Below are 20,052 nucleotides of genomic sequence, written 5' to 3' on the forward strand. Positions count from 1 at the left end.
GTTATAAATATTTTCCTGCTATCTTGTCAATACCTTTCTGCAAAGTACACTTCGTAGAACAATGCAAGCACTTGTTTCAACAATTTTCATGATGCACAGAAATGCATAACTTCAAAAGTGCAAAGAATGTCCAGCGAATAAATACTCCAGTACTCCGCCAACATGAATCAATCCAAAAAAAAAAAAAACTTACGAACTCACGTCACGGTAAACAAAAATCTCCCGCTTTAATAATCCCCACTCTCGACTCTCGAGGACATCTAAAATTTATGTTTCTCGCGCATCTTCTTATCAGAAAAACGTTCAGTGGAACGCTGATTGATGCGTCGCGTAAAAAGAACGAGTCCAACGATTCGCTCATTATCAAGAAGCAGTGGGCACCGAGAGGGACAATAAGAAACTCCATTAGAGTGGATGTCGCTACGAGAACGATAACGAAACATCGTCCAGAACGAGTTCGCCTCGATGGAGAACGGGCGAGTCGAACGAGGAAACGATGAAGCTCGTGAAATGCGTGAGCGGGAGCGAACTTAAAAGAGAGGAGAGAGAGAGAGAGAGAGAGTGTCTCTCCGGAGACATTTGTCAATGTGCAGAGTCCGTAGCCTTCGACGTGCTATCGCCATTGTATCGCAGACAGGGGAGGACTGTGGGGCACGAAGTTTCGCGTGCTCTCGCGAGAAGTCGCCCTCTTATTTATTTCGCGTCGATTCTTGCCCGGCCCTCCGGCTGATTTATAGGCTAGCCCTTTTCCCCGACCGCGTTTCCTTATTTTTCGCGTAATACCGGCACGTCAGGACCACGAGTCCTTCAATCGACGGCCGTGTCGTTTCCCTCGAAGTTTTGTGACCGATCGTTATTATCATCACTCCTTCCTCGTCGTTTTGCGCAGTTTTGCGGCCGCCATATTTCATCCCTACTCGGGATTAAACTGCCGCATAATGTCCCTCGATTTTTCAACGCGCGAGCGGGGACGACACCCTTATAAATATTTCTCGCGAAAATGCACGAAGATTCACTGCGGAGATCCAAGAAAAATTACCCTCTCGCGATACTTCGTTTATTTAATATTTTACAATACTCGATGCCGAGCCATTGGTTCTTCTAATTTCATTCGAAGTAGATTTTTCTTTGTGTTCTCCTGTTCAAACAACTTTTAAATTGCTCCACCGACCCTCCAGTCCCGCAAGGACCTTAACATTTAATTCAACCACAGGTTCATTTAATTTTAAACATACTCCTGCTGCTTTTCCTCCGCGAAGCAACTTCCGACCCTTTTTCGGAATATTGCCCATTCAGTTCTGCGGGGGCTTAAAACTGTCCCAGAAATTTAATTTTCGCTTTCCTCCTCCCTCACCCTCCAAAGCAGCTTCGAAATTTTTGAAGACTTTACTTGTGGTTCTCGAACCTGGAGGGACTTAAAACTATAATAAGATGGTCTCGTTTACTTCCGTTGATTTTCTCCTGTGAAGTGTATATTTTTAAAGACTTTCTTGCTAATTGTAAATTAACACAGGAGTTTCGGACGTTCCTTCCGCTCGCCGGCAGCTTATTTTTCCGTTGACTATCTGAAATAGATATCTGACACGGGCTTGGTCAAGGCGCAGGGACAGCAAATCGAATTCGAGATTCGGTAAGATTGAAAAACTGGGTTATGGGGGATGACACGTCGACCTGATTGAGTTTTCGACTTCGTGGGGGATTTTCCAAGAGATTATTTGCTATCTGGCGATCGATGCGCCCTGCCTCCCATGTTGATAGATCAATGGAGGCTGATAGTGCATCAATATTCTTCGAACGGGTAGAACCGAACGAACAATCAGCGGTATAAAGCTTTCCTGCACCTTCGTTAAATTAAAGATCATCGAAATCGAATTGAAACGAATCCTGATAGAGCAACACACCGAAAGTCTTTCTTTATTTACTACTATTTTCGTTCTCCGACCCGGAAACTGTTCACGGGCACTCTTCTGAAAATCAACAGTTCCGATCAGTCTGAAATTTTGCAATTCCCAGAATTAAATTTTCCTTCGTTCAACGTTTCTCTCGTTCGATTCCTGGCGCAATTTTCACACGTTCGTCCGTCCGTCCGTCCTCGACGCAGAGTCCATAAAGTCTTTTCGATTTTTGCCTCCCGGCACCACTTGCCAAAACGTGTCACAACGAACGTGACCTTTTCAACTGACATTATTTTACGGGTAGGTATCCTTCAATACCACGTTCGAAGTGGCGCGGCAGATAAGAAGAGGATAATGCAATAGAACCGAGCGAGCTCAAGTGCTTTTAAGTAAAATTCTATTTTGCGAACTGCGCCGCGGCTGGGGAAAAGACAGCGCCGAGACGCCCTGCAAGCGTTTTCAAACTCGAGGAACTTCGGAGCTGTTCAACGCTGTCCGTTAACGTTGCGAATGAAATTGCTTTCGAAATTCTATCATGTCAACCGGGTGTATCGCGCAATTATTCGCAGCAATTAAATCGCTGACTTTCGTGTACATAACAAAGGGTCTGCTAGGGTAGACTAAGATTGGTCCAGCGGCCCCACCCACAATTTTATTGGTATTGTGCGGGAAACAATGGTTTTAGGTTGAAAGATAAGAGGGTAAATACCCTTAATTGTATCATTTTTTTTCGGTTGTCAATGAAGATATTCGGATAAAAAAAACACGAAAATACTCGAACTTACCTCCTTCATATCATACATTTTTTTCACCATCGTGATCCAATTATTAAGGGTAGAAAAAAAATCATTTAATTTTTTAGGGGTGGGAATTGCAAGCAACCCTTCGAGTGACCACTTCCAAAAAATTCAAGAACAATGTTCTGTTGCTTATCTAACGTATATAAAAAAGATTCAAGATGGTCGGATTGGTGGAACATAGTTAAATATTGAAAAACAAATAAAATTACGTCATTATAATGGTATAATGTACAGTGCAGTGTTTCTTATCAGGATATTAAGTCCCTTCTGTACATTATACCATTATAATGATGTAATTTTATTTGTTTTTGAATATTTAACTATGTTCCACCAAACCGACTATCTTGAAACTTTTTTATACGTTAGATAAGCAACAGAACATTGTTCTTGAATTTTTTTGAAGTGGTCACTCGAAGGGTTGCTTACAATTCCCACCCCTAAAAAATTAAATGATTTTTTTCTACCCTTAATAATTTGATCACGATGGTGAAAAAAATGTATGATATGAAGTAGGTAAGTTCGAGTATTTTCGTGTTTTTTTTATCCGAATATCTTAATTAACAACCAAGAAAAAAAATGATACAGTTAAGGGTATTTACCCTCATATCATCCGTATAAGAAGGGTTAGCGACTTAGAATTTTAGGGGGTTATCTTTCAACCTAAAACCATTGTTTTCCGCAGAATATCAATAAAATTGTGGGTGGGGCCGCTGGACCAATCTTAGTCTGCTAGGCCCTTTGTGAAACACGAGAACACATGGCAATTTCTCAATTTTGTTTTACGACAAACACACATGAATGTTATTCATCACTTTTTTGTCAAGTAAACTGTGATATTTTACTAACGGTTTTGCGTTTGCGTTTGTGTTCCAGCTCGCATGGAGGAAGAGAGGGGAGCATCGAACGCACAGATCCTCTGGTCAGCTTGTCAAGCTTTGGCCAGAGCTGTGAAGACCACAGCACCTGGCGTATGCGCGGACAAGGCCATCAGGCCTCTGGAAGCGGAAATCAAGGCCGTCACCAAAGCGGCACGTAAGTATATCATCGGTAGACTGCGGATCTTCATGGAAAATAAACACTTTTTGCATCGATTGTGGGAAGCAAGAATACCATAACTTGATTTTGTTACATTAAGGATGTTCTGGAGGTACAATGGGAGACAAGAGTACAAGAAATTCGAAATCCATCAATACATGGCAATGAAAGCCATTCATGAGCATATTTTGCATTAAACTTTTGCGAATACTGTACCCTCTTTCAAAATTATTATAACATATTTAATTTACAGACGTGATTCAAATAAATCTTGAAAAAGATCCAAACTAGGTTCGAAACGTCGATTTTGTTTGACAATTAGCAAAGTTGCTTTATAATTCGTAATAAACGATGGAACCGTTGCGCCAAAAACATTAAAAAATTTATTACTGTACCCTCTGCAGAAATATTCAGTGGTCTACACTTGTCGCGTTTCCATGCTAGTGAGAGACAACACGATAAATTTGACGTTTCGTAACAGTTTATAATTTTGTTTTGCTCTGTAACTGTTTAGTGAATCCTAATACATTTTGAACATAATTAATTACATAATTTTTACTACATATAAAAAGAAACTGGAGTTTCTAGTTGCGTTTTTTCAAGGTTTAAATAGGGTTTCAAGTGGAATTTTATGAATTCTCCATAAGACGTGTTAAAATGTGCAAACTTCAAGTTGCTATAATTCTTAAACGGTGCAGTGTATCGAGAACCCAAACTTTGGTAATTGCATTAATTTAGTAAGAATTATATCCTGTCAAATTTTCAAAAATTTTGTTGCGTTTTTATATACCTCCAGAACATCCTTAACACCTTGCCGTATTTTAACAAGTCACACTCGTCGTGAAGAATTTAAACAAAGTCTACAAAATATTATGAATGTTACGCCTTTCTTTTTAAATGAAATAAAATTTGATTCGTTTATAACTAGACCGCGGATCTTTATGCAAAATAAAAAATGTTTGCATTTATTGCGAGACACAGGAGCCAAATGACGATTTCATTCTTCTTTTAATTATCTTATTAAGGTGAAGCTAATACACTGGTGGCCTCAAATCTTTGTAATACCTCCATTGCTTTAAATTGTACGTACTCATTTTTGTCATAAATGCATAAAATCCGCAGTCTATTTATAACCAATATTGAAGCATTAAAATAAATGTAGCTATACAAAAAGTATAAATTCTCTTCTCCTTTCTACGACATTTTTGGGGATGAAGACGTTTTAATCACTGTAACCGTAATGAAAATGATACGGCAAGGGGTTAAAAGCAACCTTACGACATTCTTAAAGTTTTAAAAATCTTCTACTGTTTTTTATATTTCATCCAACCGATTTCTTCATAAATGCATAAAGATCCGCAGTCTAATCAGCTATCGGAATTGATCATACACCTGCGATTTCATCATTGCTGAAACTCTTTTTGGAATATCGAGTTAAAGCTCTGAGAGGAATTTTATTTTCCGGCCTCCCCTGTCAATTCACGTTCGATGGGGGAATTAGTTACGGGCAATCTGCGAGTGTGCCCGTGTTCCCGTCTTCGGCATCCGGCTGGAAAACATTTCTCTGGAATTGACAGTATTTTCCGATCTGTCCATTAACGCGATCGTAGATTAATATTAACTGATATTAATATCAGTTCCATTTATGAGGGTTAGCCCGGGGGTTTGCCATCGAGCTTGCGGTAACCGCATGATAATCTCGTTCCAGCCCCGTCGCGATACAATGCCAATCTTTGGGGGGATTAAAGCTGCAATCGCGGAGGTATCGACGTATCGGAATTCCTCGCGGCCAGAATGCTAAAACGTTCGACGGTTCGTTGGACGCGAAAGCTTTGAATGTTCCGCGCGCCATAAATACGCGCTGAATCGTATAAATATTTCATCGGCTAAAGAGGAACAAACTCGATCGCCGCGGGCGCAGTTATTCGGAATGTTTCCGTGTGAATCGGACCGTCCCACGGAAAAACCAATGTTTATTATAATCTTCCTTCCGGGGAGGCCTCTCGCGTTTGCTCGGTGACATCATGCGAATATCAACTGCACGGTACCCTTTTCAAACTTTTACGTGTCATACGTATTAGGTTGTTGCAAATGAAATGGCCGTTTTGAATCTTTAACACATAAACTTTTATTTTACAAGCTTTATTCATATTCCATTGATTGAAATAATTTCCATCGACATCAATGCACTTCTTCCATCGTGATACAAGCAGGGCTTGAAACGGGCCCGGGAATAACTGTTTGAAACTGTTTCATTTCGGGCTTGATCGAAACAGTTATGAAAGACCGATATTCTGAATAACTGTTATGAAGGCCCGAAATTTTGGTTGATATCGGTTTCGATTACGGTCCTTCGTACATGGATATCGGTCCTAGCATAACGGTCTAACACCGATATTTTTTCGGTCCTATATCGGTCTTCATATCGGTTCTAATACTTTGTTGCTCGGCCGATGCTTTAGGCACAGCGACTTCTAAGGGTCGGCCGATGCTTTGTGGCAAATCTAAATAATCATGAATCTTAGTGTGGATTTATAGTGGTGCTACGAGCATCGATGATAGCGGCGCGGTGAAAAGAAACCAACATTCGTGACAACATTTCGACACATACTAATGAAAAAATACATATGTATTTTCTTTGTTTTTCTTTTTTTTTTTACTGCACAGCTCATCTCGCTGCTCCACTATAAATCCACCCTTAGGCGTTTCGTACCTAAGATTAACGCTTTGTTGTTTAATCATATGAATGGTTTCCAATAATAATCTACGTTGTGGGTTAGATTCCCTGTCAATAATCTTCACATTATCAAAATCAAAACTGTGGTCAATTCCAATGAATGTTTAGTTAAGGCAGCGTGTTGTGTTGGAGAAAGAAAAATGTTACGTCTGTGTTCAGTCATACGTGTGTCAAGGTAGGCCTAGAGATTTGTCCAATATATGTTAAGCTACAACCTTGTTTTCAGTGGTAGATCTTTGCAGATCTGGAATAAATAGAAATCGTATCAGATTCTATCGAATTTCACGTTCCAGCATTGTTTTGAAAATTTTCAGACGCCATAAACGCATAAAGATCCGCAGTGACGCTGTGACGGATAGAGTGATGTTACGCGCGCATGTTTTCAAAAATGTTCGACGTCGAATCCGGCAGTTTGTTCAGCGGATCCATCGTCTCGCGCGATTTAGCACGTATTAAAATTCGCGTGGTCGACGATCACGGTTTACACAGCCGTCAAGCGCCCGCACGGATAATAATATAACGCGTTATAATCACCGTAAATACAGGGTTGACTGTCTGGGCCGACCGCAATCGTCATTATCACTCGTTCGCGACAGACAATCATTACCCTAATATTACACGGAAAAACGAAGAGAGTGAGAGAGAGGGGTGAGAGAGAAGGGATGTTCCGTTCTGTAAGCTCGCGTTCCGTTTTCATTTCGCGCTGGAGCCCCCCTCCCCCGCCTTATCGTTCTACGTTCGAGAAAATTTACGAGCTTTTTATCTTCCGCCGGTGGACTCCCGGCATCGGAACGAAGCGCGTAAATCTACTCGGCGTGTGTTCCGCGGCACGCAATGAATATTCGGGCCCGGTAATGCGGCCATTGCGCCGTGAAAACTCATTAACTGACCCCGCTCGCGATGAATTAAATAGTTCTCCGTGGGCTCACCCGGAAGCGGAAAAACGATTCCGAGGGCCGTGGCGTTGATTGCCTCGGCTGTGGACACTGCAGGTGCCTTTCATGGAGGGGAACAGAAATTGTTGCGCCGTTTACGGGGGCCAGAACTACATCTCGTTATTGTTTCCTTAATTTTCGGTTACAGTATTTTTTTTTTTACGGTATTTTTGCCATTCTCGCGTCAATTTTCCGCTTCAACTACTGATCAGCTTCTGCTAAATTCAGCCTGGAATTACGAGAATCCGAATCGAACATGCAGGATTTATAATTGTACTTTTCTGTCGACGTATAGCTGAAACTAGAGATACACGTTGTCAGAAAACCGAGCGAGTTACTACATTCGGTGTACAAAGTATTCGTACAGATTTTAAAGACGAATAACTTTTTCCAAATTGAGACGTTAGAAGGATTAGCTTACTAGGTAATGGTCTAAATAATATTTTTTAAAGTTATTGGTCGCAATTGCAGAGGGAAAGGTGAAGGTGACAATTTAAAAATTTGTTTAGAAACATGTATTTTGTACATCTAAGTCAGTTATATACATGTACAAAGTTTCATTGAAATCCGTTGACGCATAAGAAAAGCTATGGCCATTGTAAGATGTAAAAATCATTGAGAATTTAGGGTTTGCGATTCATTTAAATCGCAGATTACAATTTCTGCTATTTTCAATCAATTATATTTCATAACCACTTTGTTCGATTTCGATGAAACAGTACATTTATACAGGGTCATCCGTTTTTAAACGGCCAAACGTTAACCAGCTGTAGAGAACCCCAAATGGAACAACTTTTACCCATATCACTTTTTTTGTCTCGGCCTTGATTTCCAGATAATTGCAAAAAACCATCATTTTTTGAGTTTACATAAAAGTAAATATCTCAGGAGTCCAATGATGAATCTTGATGGTTTTTCCTTTGTTTAATTTAAAATAAGTAGGGGCATCTTTTTTATTGAATAAACTTTTTTGTATGACCTTCGGATCATGGTTTTTTTGGCGTGGGGCACACCGCCACTTTCCAACTTATTTCTATCAGGCTCCACGGTGTGCCCCACGCCAAAAAACCATGATCCGAAGGTCATACAAAATAGTTTATTCAATAAAAAAGATTCCCGTACTTATTTTAAACTAAACAAAGGAAAAACCATCAAGATTCATCATTGGAGTCCTGAGATACTTAATTTTATGTAAACTCAAAAAATGATGGTTTTTTGCAATTATCTGGAAATCAAGGCCGAAACAAAAAAAAAGTGATAGGAGTAAAAGTTGTTCCATTTGGGGTCCTCTACAGCTGGTTAACGTTTGGCCGTTTAAAAACGGATGACCCTGTATAACCGACTTAATTTTACAAAATACATGTTTGAGATTTTCATTACAGGCACAGATAAAAAATTTGGAAATCGTCACCTTTACTTTTTCCTCCGCAACTGCGACCAATAACAATGAAAAAGGAATTCTTTCACATTAGCTAGTAAACTAATCCTAACGTCCGACGAAAAAACTCGAGCTGTTGGCACCAATTTATGGAAATTTATTCGTTTCTAAAAGGTGCACGAATACTTTGTACACCCACTGTATTTCATTACACAGAAGCGCGCTGCTGACAATATCCCGGGTTATACTACTTAGCTCTGCTCTACTATGCACGCTGCCGTACTGCTGATTTGTGTCTGACCAAGCAGAGGGGCTGCACCACTTTCTGGTGTTTGACTATGCATAGAGCCGTGCTACCCATGCATGTCTGAACAACACCGGGCTATACTACTAGAAAATTCCATGTAGTTAATGTCTTAAGGTAACTTTTCGGACACGTTAATATCGCGGTCGACTGCAGGTGGCCAAAATTCTAGGATACGATCAATTCTTGTGTCTCGTTAACGTCTATATTATCGTTGCAATAAATTGGTCCACGCGTTTATAAGCTTTTATTAAATCGACGCTAATTCCTCTCGTGACCATATATATCTAATTTATCCATTAAAAGTTGTACTTATCGAGGAAAATAATTCCGAAATCCTCAGGGTTCTCCACGATTCACAGGAACGATCCTTTTTATCGGCGGGCTTGTAATTCGAGAAGATTTCCTCTTAATCAGCCATAAATACATATATTTGTAAGTACCGAGAGAGTGCATGATTTATTTCAGGGATCGGCGAGGCCGGCGGGAATATTGTCGCAGTCCGGGATTTCAGTATTTCACAATATTTCGAGTATTCCGCTCTCGAACGGTTCGAAAGTACTCGATAAAATATTCCCAGTGTTGTAAAACGTCGTGTCGCGTTTCAAAGCCCGAAAGTGGGCGATGAAAAGCTTCGGGGGAGAAAAACAAAACAACATAAAAGGAGCAAATAGAAACGGTGGAGTGTAAAAAAAAAGAAAAATCCATTCGATATTTGAGGAACGATTGACACGATTAACCGCGTGGCTGTAGCGATGCATAATTGATTCACCTGGGAAGGGGAGCACGCTCTTTAGAAAGCTCGAGGGGGAGGGGGGGGGGGCGGTTTATGCACGCTCGCCGGCGATTATGTCGTAAATCTTCAGCGATTTCTTACCCCGGACGCCACGCCATTGCATTCTTTCCCGCGTCCTGCATTCCCCACCATCTGCGGAATTAAAGCGATTCCAGTGATTGTTGACGATTTCTCATGCGGAACTTTTCCGCGAGCGGCTTCCTCGACAACGCGATAAATACAGGATGATCCGTAATGAGTGTTACCGTCGAGACGATGAGCCTGCGTTCGGTGATAAATCGACGAACATGTAATAAAATTCCTCCCCTTTCGGCCCGGCAGAATGGTTCCCATAAATTCTATAAATACAATCCTCGGGGCTCGTTGTCAGTTACTGGCGGATAGAGTGTTGCTGATCGGGCAACAGATGTTTCGGATAATGGAAATCTAAGCTGCAGACAACCCGAAAGATTCGTACTCTTTCATATACAGTGACTCCCACTAATATTCGGACACTCTGAAAAACACCGTAACTTCTCAAATATTGGACTATGCGAACTTTTTTGGAAAGCTGGAGCAACTAGTTTACTACAGGATGTGAAAAGAAATTTTTTCAAAAATTGCATTTGACCGGAATTGTAGAGGAAATACTAAATGTTGCATTTTACAACTTTTTTATGCGGGCCTACATTGAAATGTTGAAAAATATGTTTTGTAGATCTGTGTGGGTTATATGCATTGTGAAAGTTTCATCGAAATCGGTTGATGCGGGGACAAATGACAGTCATTGAAAGATGTAGGAATTTCTAGATTTACTGTTGTTACAGGTCGAAAATCGTGAAAATCTGCTATTTTTACCATCTTTAAACGCTTGTAGCTCATTGCAACGTCGACCGATTTTGACGAAATTTTCTAATTGAAGTCGTTTGGTTACATTCATAAAAAAGTTGTTCTGATTTAAAGTGTGTGGAATCAATTATGCTCCTTACTGTATGCCTGACCAAAGTGAAACTGAAACTGAAAATATTCATTCTACTTACGTTTTATGGGGACTGCGTTTCATAAACTGTTCTCTGTAAGCAACGATTTATAAGCAGTCTTTTACGATGAATGCTTTAATTAACAGTGTTTCGCAAGCACTGCAGTGCGAACAATATTAATGTTGACTTATTCCTGGTGTTGTTACAGTCATTGAAACAATTTGCAGTACATCATTGTTCAGCAATATCTTGATGAACACTCGCGCGCGGTGAATTTTCTGCGAAAACGAGAGCTTATCGCGAAATTGCTTCGCTAAAAGGCAGCGACTCGAAAGAATACGCAGTTTGTATTGCTATTAAGTTTCCCTTGTCGCCGGAAATGGAGTACGCGAACGGTGCTTAGAATGTAGCAATACATCCGGCGAATAAAGAACAGCAATGCCGCCGTCAAATGTATGTGACTCGGTTTTAATAAAAGCGCGACGGAACGTTCTATTAAATCCGGGGATTTTTTTTCTGTAACTCCAGCAGGACGAGCTCGTTCTAGAACAATGGAACTTGCTTCGGAGATAGGATTGCAGGATTTTCCTTGAGGAAAATGCGAAGGTATCTTGTTACCGAGAAAAAACCGGTAACGGAGCTCGGATTTTCTAACTTTAAAGTTCAACGATAGAATGACAAAGTTCGAAGATTTTTATCGCTCGACGGACGCTGTGAAACGTTGCTCAAAGAGACTGCTAATGAAACGAGCTGAATTTTCCGGGCGTAATTAGTGCGAACTTATTACTCGGAGGGACAGCTGGAAGCTGTCTAACGTTTGTCGCGCAACATGTTCTTCAGAAGTGTTCGCGCAATGTTTGGCATTTAATTAGGAGGGATTCATGAGCCCGTATAAATTTTATTTTACGCGGAACGCATAAATGAATAAATTCGACCGCTGCCGGTCGAAAAAGTGTTTAAAATAGCCGTGTCCATTTATCACGTAACCGGTTCGCGAAATTGCGAAGTAATGTATTCCAGCGACGTAACAGCATCTGGTGTAATGCAATTTGTTTGGTGGGGGATGAGGCGTCGGTAATGCCCGATGTTAATAAATTCTCTACCCCCGCGGAATTTCCAGCCGTAAAATTGAAGGACAATTCCTATTCTTTCGATCGGTTCCCGCGGGAATTGCGCCCGGAGACGGCAATTTGTAAACATGACGTGCCATTCCCACCATTCGCCGAACGATCCCGCGCGAAATCCAACGAAATGAGCAATTATGTATTCGGTCTCGACACCAACTATTTCCTACAGTTTATACTCCCGGTTTGCGGCACTTCGGCGCGCGAGGCTCAACTTTTATTCTCCCTCCGTTCGGAGAAACGTTTCTACGAACATCTTCGGAAACATTTTATTATACAAGCTAACAATACATTCTTCTATCTCCTTTCAGCTAAAGAGGATCCTCTGGTGCTAGCAGCGATCCAAGGCATTCCGGAAGAGGCTGCGAAGAGGGGCGTGTTCCCCGAGGACATTCTCCGTGCGAGGTTCCTCAAGGTAATTTTACAGTAACCGGTCTCCCCTCGTCCTTTGCCATCTTTAAAGAAGCAAACTTAATTAACCCTTTCGGCGTCGGAGCACATTTTGTCCACGGTAGTGGCCAATAAAACTGCACCATTCCATAGAAACACTCTTTCCCCGAGAGTTTCGCAAACCGATTATGCTTTACTACCTCCGTATCCGTGTATTTAATTGAATTCTTAACATTTATATAATATACAGGGTGTCCCAAAATTCGTGAAAATCCCGAAAGGGGGTGGTTCCTGAGACCATTTCAAGCGACATTTTCCTTTGCAAAAATGTTATCCGCGGCTTTGTTTGCGAGTTATTAACGAAAAACACGGACCAATCAGAGCGCGATCTAGACATGAGTTGCCACAGTCGGCCAATAGACAGTTGGCGCGCAGGGCCGACTTTGCCAACTCGCGTCTAGGTCGCGCTCTGATTGGTCCGTGTTTTTCGTTAATAACTCCTAAACAAAGCCGCGGATAACATTTTTGCAAAGGAAAATATCGCTTGAAATGGTCTCAGGAACCATCCCCTTTCGGGATTTTCACGAATTTTGGGACACCCTGTATTTTATATTAAGTGGCCACTATAGTTACCGTTACAATCATTCGACTCTGGCCACAATCTCTCTCTCATTCCCTTTTTATTCTTGCATCGATCGAGCCAAATGATATATTGATAAAACATTTTCTCCCATATTTTCTACGAGAAACTTGTAATGTTAACTTTATCTTTATTTTGGCATTGGATTCGACGATGAATTTCCGTTCCCCGATATTTCCCTCGTCTTCCAAGAGACAATAAAGGGATCGAAGCTACGTTGAAGTACCTCCCATCATGTAGAGTCTGTACTTGAGCCACCGATTGGCCAGAGATGATAAAGCCAGACGATTTTTGCGACGCAAGGAGTTTTACGAGGTGGAAAACTTTTTCAGGTGGAAGAGGTGGCAAGACGATTGGCCATGGTTCCTGCGGAGGGAGCGTCCTTGCCTATCTATTTTCTTAGCTATCTCCAAAACTTCCTGATGATCAAGAACGTCCGCAGCATCTCCACGTGGGAGCTCGAGGACAATCCGATCGACGTCAATAATCTCACCACGTTCGACATACTGCGCCGTGCTAGGTAAGAACTCCAAAGCCACTGAGATTTTCAACAAAATGCGGACTAGATATGTTTCTTCTATCGATCGTATTTGCTGTTAATAAATGTTACATGCTTTCGGCGCAACGGTTCCATCGTTTATTACTAATCATGAAGCAATTTTGCTAATTATCAAACAAAATCAACGTTTCGATCCTACAGTCAGCGGCAATAACAAGTGGACACCCTTAAAAATCGCATAATTTTGTAGAAATTAGTCCAAAGGACTTGAATTTTTTTAAGATGTTAGACCGACTTAGTTCGCTAGAGAATAAGTAAACAAAAATTGATTACGATTGCAATTGGTAGGAATTATACAAAATTTAAAAAAATTATGTTTTGTCAATTTTTTTATCTGGCCCTGTAACGATAATTTAAAAAATGTGTTTTATAGATTTCGATAACTTGTATGCATACCGAAAATTTTATCGAAATCGGTCAACATCGCAATGAGCTACAAACGTTTAAAGATGATCACGCAAGGGCGAAATGTCCTGGCAAGGCTGAAAATCTGCGACTTTCACCCTTAAGCTCTCATCTTTAAACGTTTGTAGCTCATTGCAATGTTCCGATTTCGATGAAATTTTCAGTATGCATATAAGTTACCGAAATCTATAAAACGCATTTTTTAAATTATCGTTACAGGGCCAGATGAAAAAGTTGACAAAACATAGTTTTTAAAAATTGTCTATAATTCCTACCGATTGCAATCGTAATAAATTTTTGTTTACTTATTCTCTAGCGAACTAAGTCGGTCTAAAATCTTAAAAAAAATTCAAGTCCTTTGGACCAATTTCTAAAAAGTTATGCGATTTTTAAGGGTGTCCACTTATTATTGCCGCTGACTGTAGTTCGGATCCTTTTCAAGATTTATTTGAATCGCGTCTGTAAAGTAAATATGTTATAATAATTTCAAAAACTATTAAACGATTGAGTATAAGGAATATTGTTCATAAAAACTCACTCACTTGCTTCGGGGAAAATAAAATAATAATTGTGTGGCACGTGTGTGCTACGTGCGTCGGACATGCTTGTTGTCAAGACACTGACGTAAGAACGTATTGGAAACGATCTAGGTTATGTCTATCGATATAAGGCGGTAAATTTGAAAGGTCATAGTATGTTCTTAAATCGATCTACTGTTGGAAAACGTTTACACGTTATGGGTATGGTTTCTACGCTTCTTTTCAACAAAAAAGGGCGGAAACTTATTCTCATACCCAATAATTATTAAAATTTTTCTTGAAAATGGCCTAGAAATAGACGGAAACGTTGAATATTTTATGGTAATTTGCAAAATTGCTTGGTTAATAACATCAGATTGAACCAGTGCGCTGAAAACATCAATATACTTTATTAACAAATTGTCGATCGAGATAAAGGAAACAATTTTAAAGGTTATCAGTCCAAAAAAGGATCGGCAATGTATCCTGTTTATTGTTCCGTAGTGTGTTCGCTGTCGCGGCCGGTTCGAAATTTCCGCTGAACACCATGGAAAATGTTATCTTCCAGCTCGTAACTGTTTTTTTTTTTCTTGGCGAGTTGCGCGAGAAAACGCGCGGTATCAGCGTTAAGGCTCGTTTACACGGATGTTCCTGCAACGTCATACCGTTGTCGCGACGTTAACTGCGTGTACACGGAGTAAATTAGAACGCGGCCGCTGTTCACCGCTCAAAAGTTTCGCTTCTCCCTTCTTGTTTCTCCGTTGCGATAAGCGCACGTGTATTCCAGATAATTTTTAAATTGTTGTGGCAAAAGAGAGTTAGAAAACGTTCCAGCCGAGAATCTAATTCGCCAATATGGCGGCCGTGTAGTTTCGCGCATTTTAAACGGATCTCTGATCTCGCACGTTCCGATAACGAACTGCAATTTCGACCCTTTCGCCTCGATGGGCTTGCATACCGAGCGTCCTACAATAATTAATGCAGCGTCTAGTTTCACAGTTTCGGAATTTCGTAAACATCGGAAAGAAATTTTTCTGTTTATACTCTTGTTCGGTCCAGAAGTTTCCTTCCATTAGTTCCGAACATAAATAGTCTTTCTCATTCTTCGCGCTTAAAAAGGTTGAATTTATTGTTGACCAAACAAATGATCAAACGCTTTCGAGCAGCATCATGCCTATAAATAGCGAAGATATTTATGGGATCTACTTGTGCATGCCCCCGAAGATTGGTGGCCTATTTACGGACTGTGCATGTGCAATTTGTCTCACTTATCTGAGACCGGACGAATATTTCGCGGAAGATGCAAGCCGCGAAACAATTGCTCGAAACCATTCTTCATTCCCGAATAGTAGTGCGAAATGAATGAACCAAAAGAAAATTTATTTTACTTAATCTATTACTGTGAAAATTCACTTTTCAAGTCGAATATGTTAACACTTTACCTACCGGAAGCCTTATTAATAGGATTTTCGATAATTGTGCTGCACCAAAAGAAAGCATAGAAATTTTCTTTTACATTGCAATCTTAAATGAAACTATTAGATGACGTTATTGAGGGTGACTTGTTAGTTCATAACGAAAATTACTGTTTTGTCGCCGAACTGTAGGTTCGCGTATGTTCCGGATCACTGCCCGCCAAGTTAATCTTGGGCAGCTAGTTCAATGGTCCTTCGGAGGGACTAAATTCATGACACCTTGTAATTTCGAGGGTGTATAAAAACTGAACGTTAAACAGATGAAGTACAATTTGTGATATCGGCGCACTGGTTCGATCAATTGTACAAATATAGCAAGTTTGCAAAATTTACATGAAATTTAGTTTAAATTCCAACGTTTCGGTCTAAATCCAGACCATTTTCAAGAAAAATATAAATTTCCGTTTTGCGTCTGTAAGAATAATGTAATTTGTATTATTAACTGATACTATTTTCACAAGAAAAACTTACATGCTTATAACAAGTGTTAAATGAATTTATTCGAGGTTATGTAATGACGTGTTGCTTCCATGTTTGTGACATGTGGACTAACAATAAGTAAACCGTGAAGGTTTGAAATGAAGCGAATCAAGGAAAACAATGGATCATGGTATTGGCCAATCAATATATGGCGCCAAAATATGAATCTTTTCACCTAATCCAAGCAAACTGCGGTTGTTAATATACCAATCTGAGGATTGGTAATAGATTAATCTACATTCAAAAAAATTAAACAGATGCTTTGACTGGTCGCCGAATGACCCTAGTTTGTTTAATCCTCGAGAAGGATATTTAGACACGTTCGCATCATAAATCCTGTCCGAAGGAAACCTACGAATACTGTTCCTGTGCGACGGAACAATTACTGTTGCTATTGAAGGTTCCATAAAAAGTGTTTAATCATGTAACATAGATTTTTCAAAATTGTACAATAATCACCAGTCGGTAATGTGTTAACAGTTTCCCTTGTCCAAAGTGCCGAAGAAATATTTTGTAAAATATTTCGATTGCGAGTGTTCGCTGAAAAATTTTCGTCCCGGTACTGTGTTGCATCTTCGGGGGTGGGGTGAACGACAGCAACAAAGCTGCGTCGCCCGTTGCCGAACAAAGAGCCGAATACAATGCCGCCATCGAATTCCACACCTGTTCATAAGGAAGGACAATCGAGCGTGAGGAAACGAGCCGCGAGAGGCCGTCCTTCACCCGGAAAATTAATTTCCTCGTTGCCGAGCTTTTTCTTCCCCCACCGTGAACACCTTTCACCCTCTAATTAGCAGACGCGTGGAGTTTCAATCAGTTTCCCGATGCGACGACCCGGTTCTACAGAGTCGCGGGGGGGCACAATCACGTTTTACCACGTTAACAAGAGCCGCCACGCTCTGTTCTCCTCGGACAGAGTTTCTCTAAAACGATTTAGAGAATTGCCTGTTACAACACCCCCGCCGTGCATCGACCGAAAAGAGTTCAAGTAATTTGCTGATTGTCTAATGCTGTTCGCTTGTTTGCGCTCGGATCATTTGATGCAAAAGTGCCGATGCTGACGAGCAGATCAGAGCTTTTTGTAAAATATCAATGTGTGACGAATTCCATACTCACTTTTAATAATCACTTTTAAAATATCTGAACCGACATCTGTAATATTACAACAATTTACCGAACTGGACAAGAATCGTGAGTACGAAATCTGTCAGAGCAAAATGAAAAAATTGCTCTTTGCTAGACTGCGGATTTTATGCATTCATAACAAAAATGAGTAGGTGTAATCTAAAACAGCAAAGCTATTAGAAGAATTTCAAAGTTCCGTTGCATTATTCTCAGCCTATTAAACATATTAAAAAAGAAAATAGCATTCTATTTCATTCTGGTTTGTTGAAATTCAGATAGAAAATTTTTTTATTTTGCATAAAGGTCCGCAGTCTAGTTATGACGCTCGGTAAACAGCAGCGGAATAAAATGTTTTCAACACCTCTGACGATCTGAAGTAATTCCTTTAATAAAATAGGAAATGTGAAATACAAATTTGTCACACGGAACGAAAATACAGGATTGGGGCGCCTCGTACAATTTACAGCTCGCGAAGACAAGCGAGATAAAAATATTTAACAAATTGGAACGCGGCGCTAGGAAAAATGTTCAGCAAATTTAAAGTGCTTTATATTTGAAAATATCCGGGTCGCGAAATCAAAATTTATCACGGTGAATAAAAAATAATTCCACTCTGTGCATTTCAATTGCGATCGCAAATTCGCCTTGTAAAACGGACGTAACAACTTTTACGGCAATTGAAATCCATTTGGAATGATGGCGAAGTGGATTGTTCTCTCGAACAATCAATATATCTCGAATCTCTTTTTTATGCATAAATTCGAATGATTTCGGGTGTAGTTCGTCGAGGTGCCTCGAGAATTCGATGCCGCGAATATCCGTCCGGGAAAATATCAACGAAATGACCGAAGGCTGCAGATTTATCGAACAGAGGCAAAAAGAAGTCGCGGAATGCATAAAGAACTAGACGGCGGAAATGCGGCTGCAAATATGCATATCATAGATAGGGGCTGGGGTGGACGGGGGTTGCGGGGACGGCGGAGCGTTTCAACGTTGGAGAGATGAAAAAATTTCTGTGAATATGCGTTTCGACTTACTGGCTTAACAAGTAGGCGCGCGTGCGCGACCCGTGGGCCGTGGGGGCCAGCGCGAAATAAACCAAAAAATAAATAAATAAAAGAGGACCGCGGACGTGAGAGTGCCGGAGAGCGCGCCCCGAATGTGCCGGTGAATTTGCATTCGGCATGGTGTTCTAAAAACCCGGCTGAATCGCCCGAAATTATATGAAAAAAGAAAAAACAGAGAAACGAATTGTAGAAATGACCGGGTGATGGGATGAGCGTGGAACGGAATGGGCAAACAGAAACAATTATGACACGGAGCGTATGCTGGGTACACAGGCGATTATCATACTGTCGGAGATTCACGCGAATTCCCGTCTCTATGGAGAAATTCCTCGAAAGTGGCGTTAAATTTAGTTCGCTCCCTCCGGTTGGCGGTTCAGAAATTTTCATTTCGCACAAAATGTGCGAAAATCTGCGGATTAGAGGTCGCTGGTCAACAAAATAGGATGTTGAAACCCAGTAGTACGAGTCAATGAAACATATTTGAGATTCGTCATTTTGTACTGTAGTACCAGCATTCAAAAATATTTAACAAAAATCAATTGCCTTACAAAATGATAGACGACATGTATGGTAACGTTCCAGTAGCACAAGTCAGTGATTTAATGGGCACAGCATTGTTCACCGAACTTTCGATAAACGGAACAAGTTATTTGCGAAATCACCGCATCGATAACCGCAGTCCGCCAAGTAACGCGGAAATTCTCTTATTCTCGGGACAATGAGGTGCCCCTCCCCAGAATATCGTAATTACACGAGGCATAAAACCGTGAAAACTCAATGACGTAGAACGCGATCAACGGACGCAAAATTCACCGCGAAGCCAAACACCCAGGGGGCCTCGAATCCATCGGCGTACCAACCTGCGAATCTAATCAGCGTCGTGCATAATGAACGAACCCAATTTTCCGGTAATCCGTGGGTGCCCGTGGCCCGATAAACAAAACCATCGACTGGCATAGGAACGCGATTTTCTTGTTCCGCATTGTGCGCGCACAGTATCGCCATACTGTGTTCGAGGTTCATACATTATCAGCCATTTTCTCTATTACTCGCTGTTAGATACTGTTTGGCGGCGGTTTCCGTCGTTAATTGAGCTGCTCGTTCCCATAGTTCGCAAGAATTTGTCGGCAGTTGACGTTTGGTCTACGCGCAGAATGAAAACTCTCTTCGTCGGACACAGTGACCACTGAGCGACGTCCAAACATTAACTATGGAATTTTTGATCTGTAGTTGCAAATATCATTGCCGACAGAAACAATATGTTTCTTCTATCGATCGTATTTGCTGTTAATAAATTTTTAAATGCTTTCTGCGCAACGGTTCGATCGTTTATTACGAATTATGGTAATTATACAGATAAGTACTGCCCACTCCGATTTTGATAAAATTTAAATATGTTATAGATATTGACACTTTGAACAACTTTGTCC

At 40.7% G+C, this 20,052-nt stretch overlaps 1 protein-coding gene across 4 annotated transcripts in view; it reads left to right on the forward strand.

Annotated features, from left to right (window-relative positions):
* Positions 1-20,052, forward strand: part of LOC143219093 (MICOS complex subunit Mic60-like) — a 73,903-nt gene that overhangs the window by 37,067 nt on the left and 16,784 nt on the right. For all 4 annotated transcript variants that reach the window (XM_076444899.1, XM_076444900.1, XM_076444898.1 and 1 more), the window contains 3 exons: positions 3,569-3,727; positions 12,275-12,378; positions 13,326-13,513. In XM_076444899.1, the coding sequence (XP_076301014.1) occupies positions 3,569-3,727; positions 12,275-12,378; positions 13,326-13,513 (451 nt within the window). The remainder of the gene's footprint in view (positions 1-3,568; positions 3,728-12,274; positions 12,379-13,325; positions 13,514-20,052) is intronic.

This window comes from Lasioglossum baleicum, unplaced genomic scaffold (genome assembly GCF_051020765.1).
Source record: "Lasioglossum baleicum unplaced genomic scaffold, iyLasBale1 scaffold0021, whole genome shotgun sequence".
Taxonomy (NCBI): Eukaryota; Metazoa; Arthropoda; class Insecta; order Hymenoptera; family Halictidae; genus Lasioglossum; species Lasioglossum baleicum.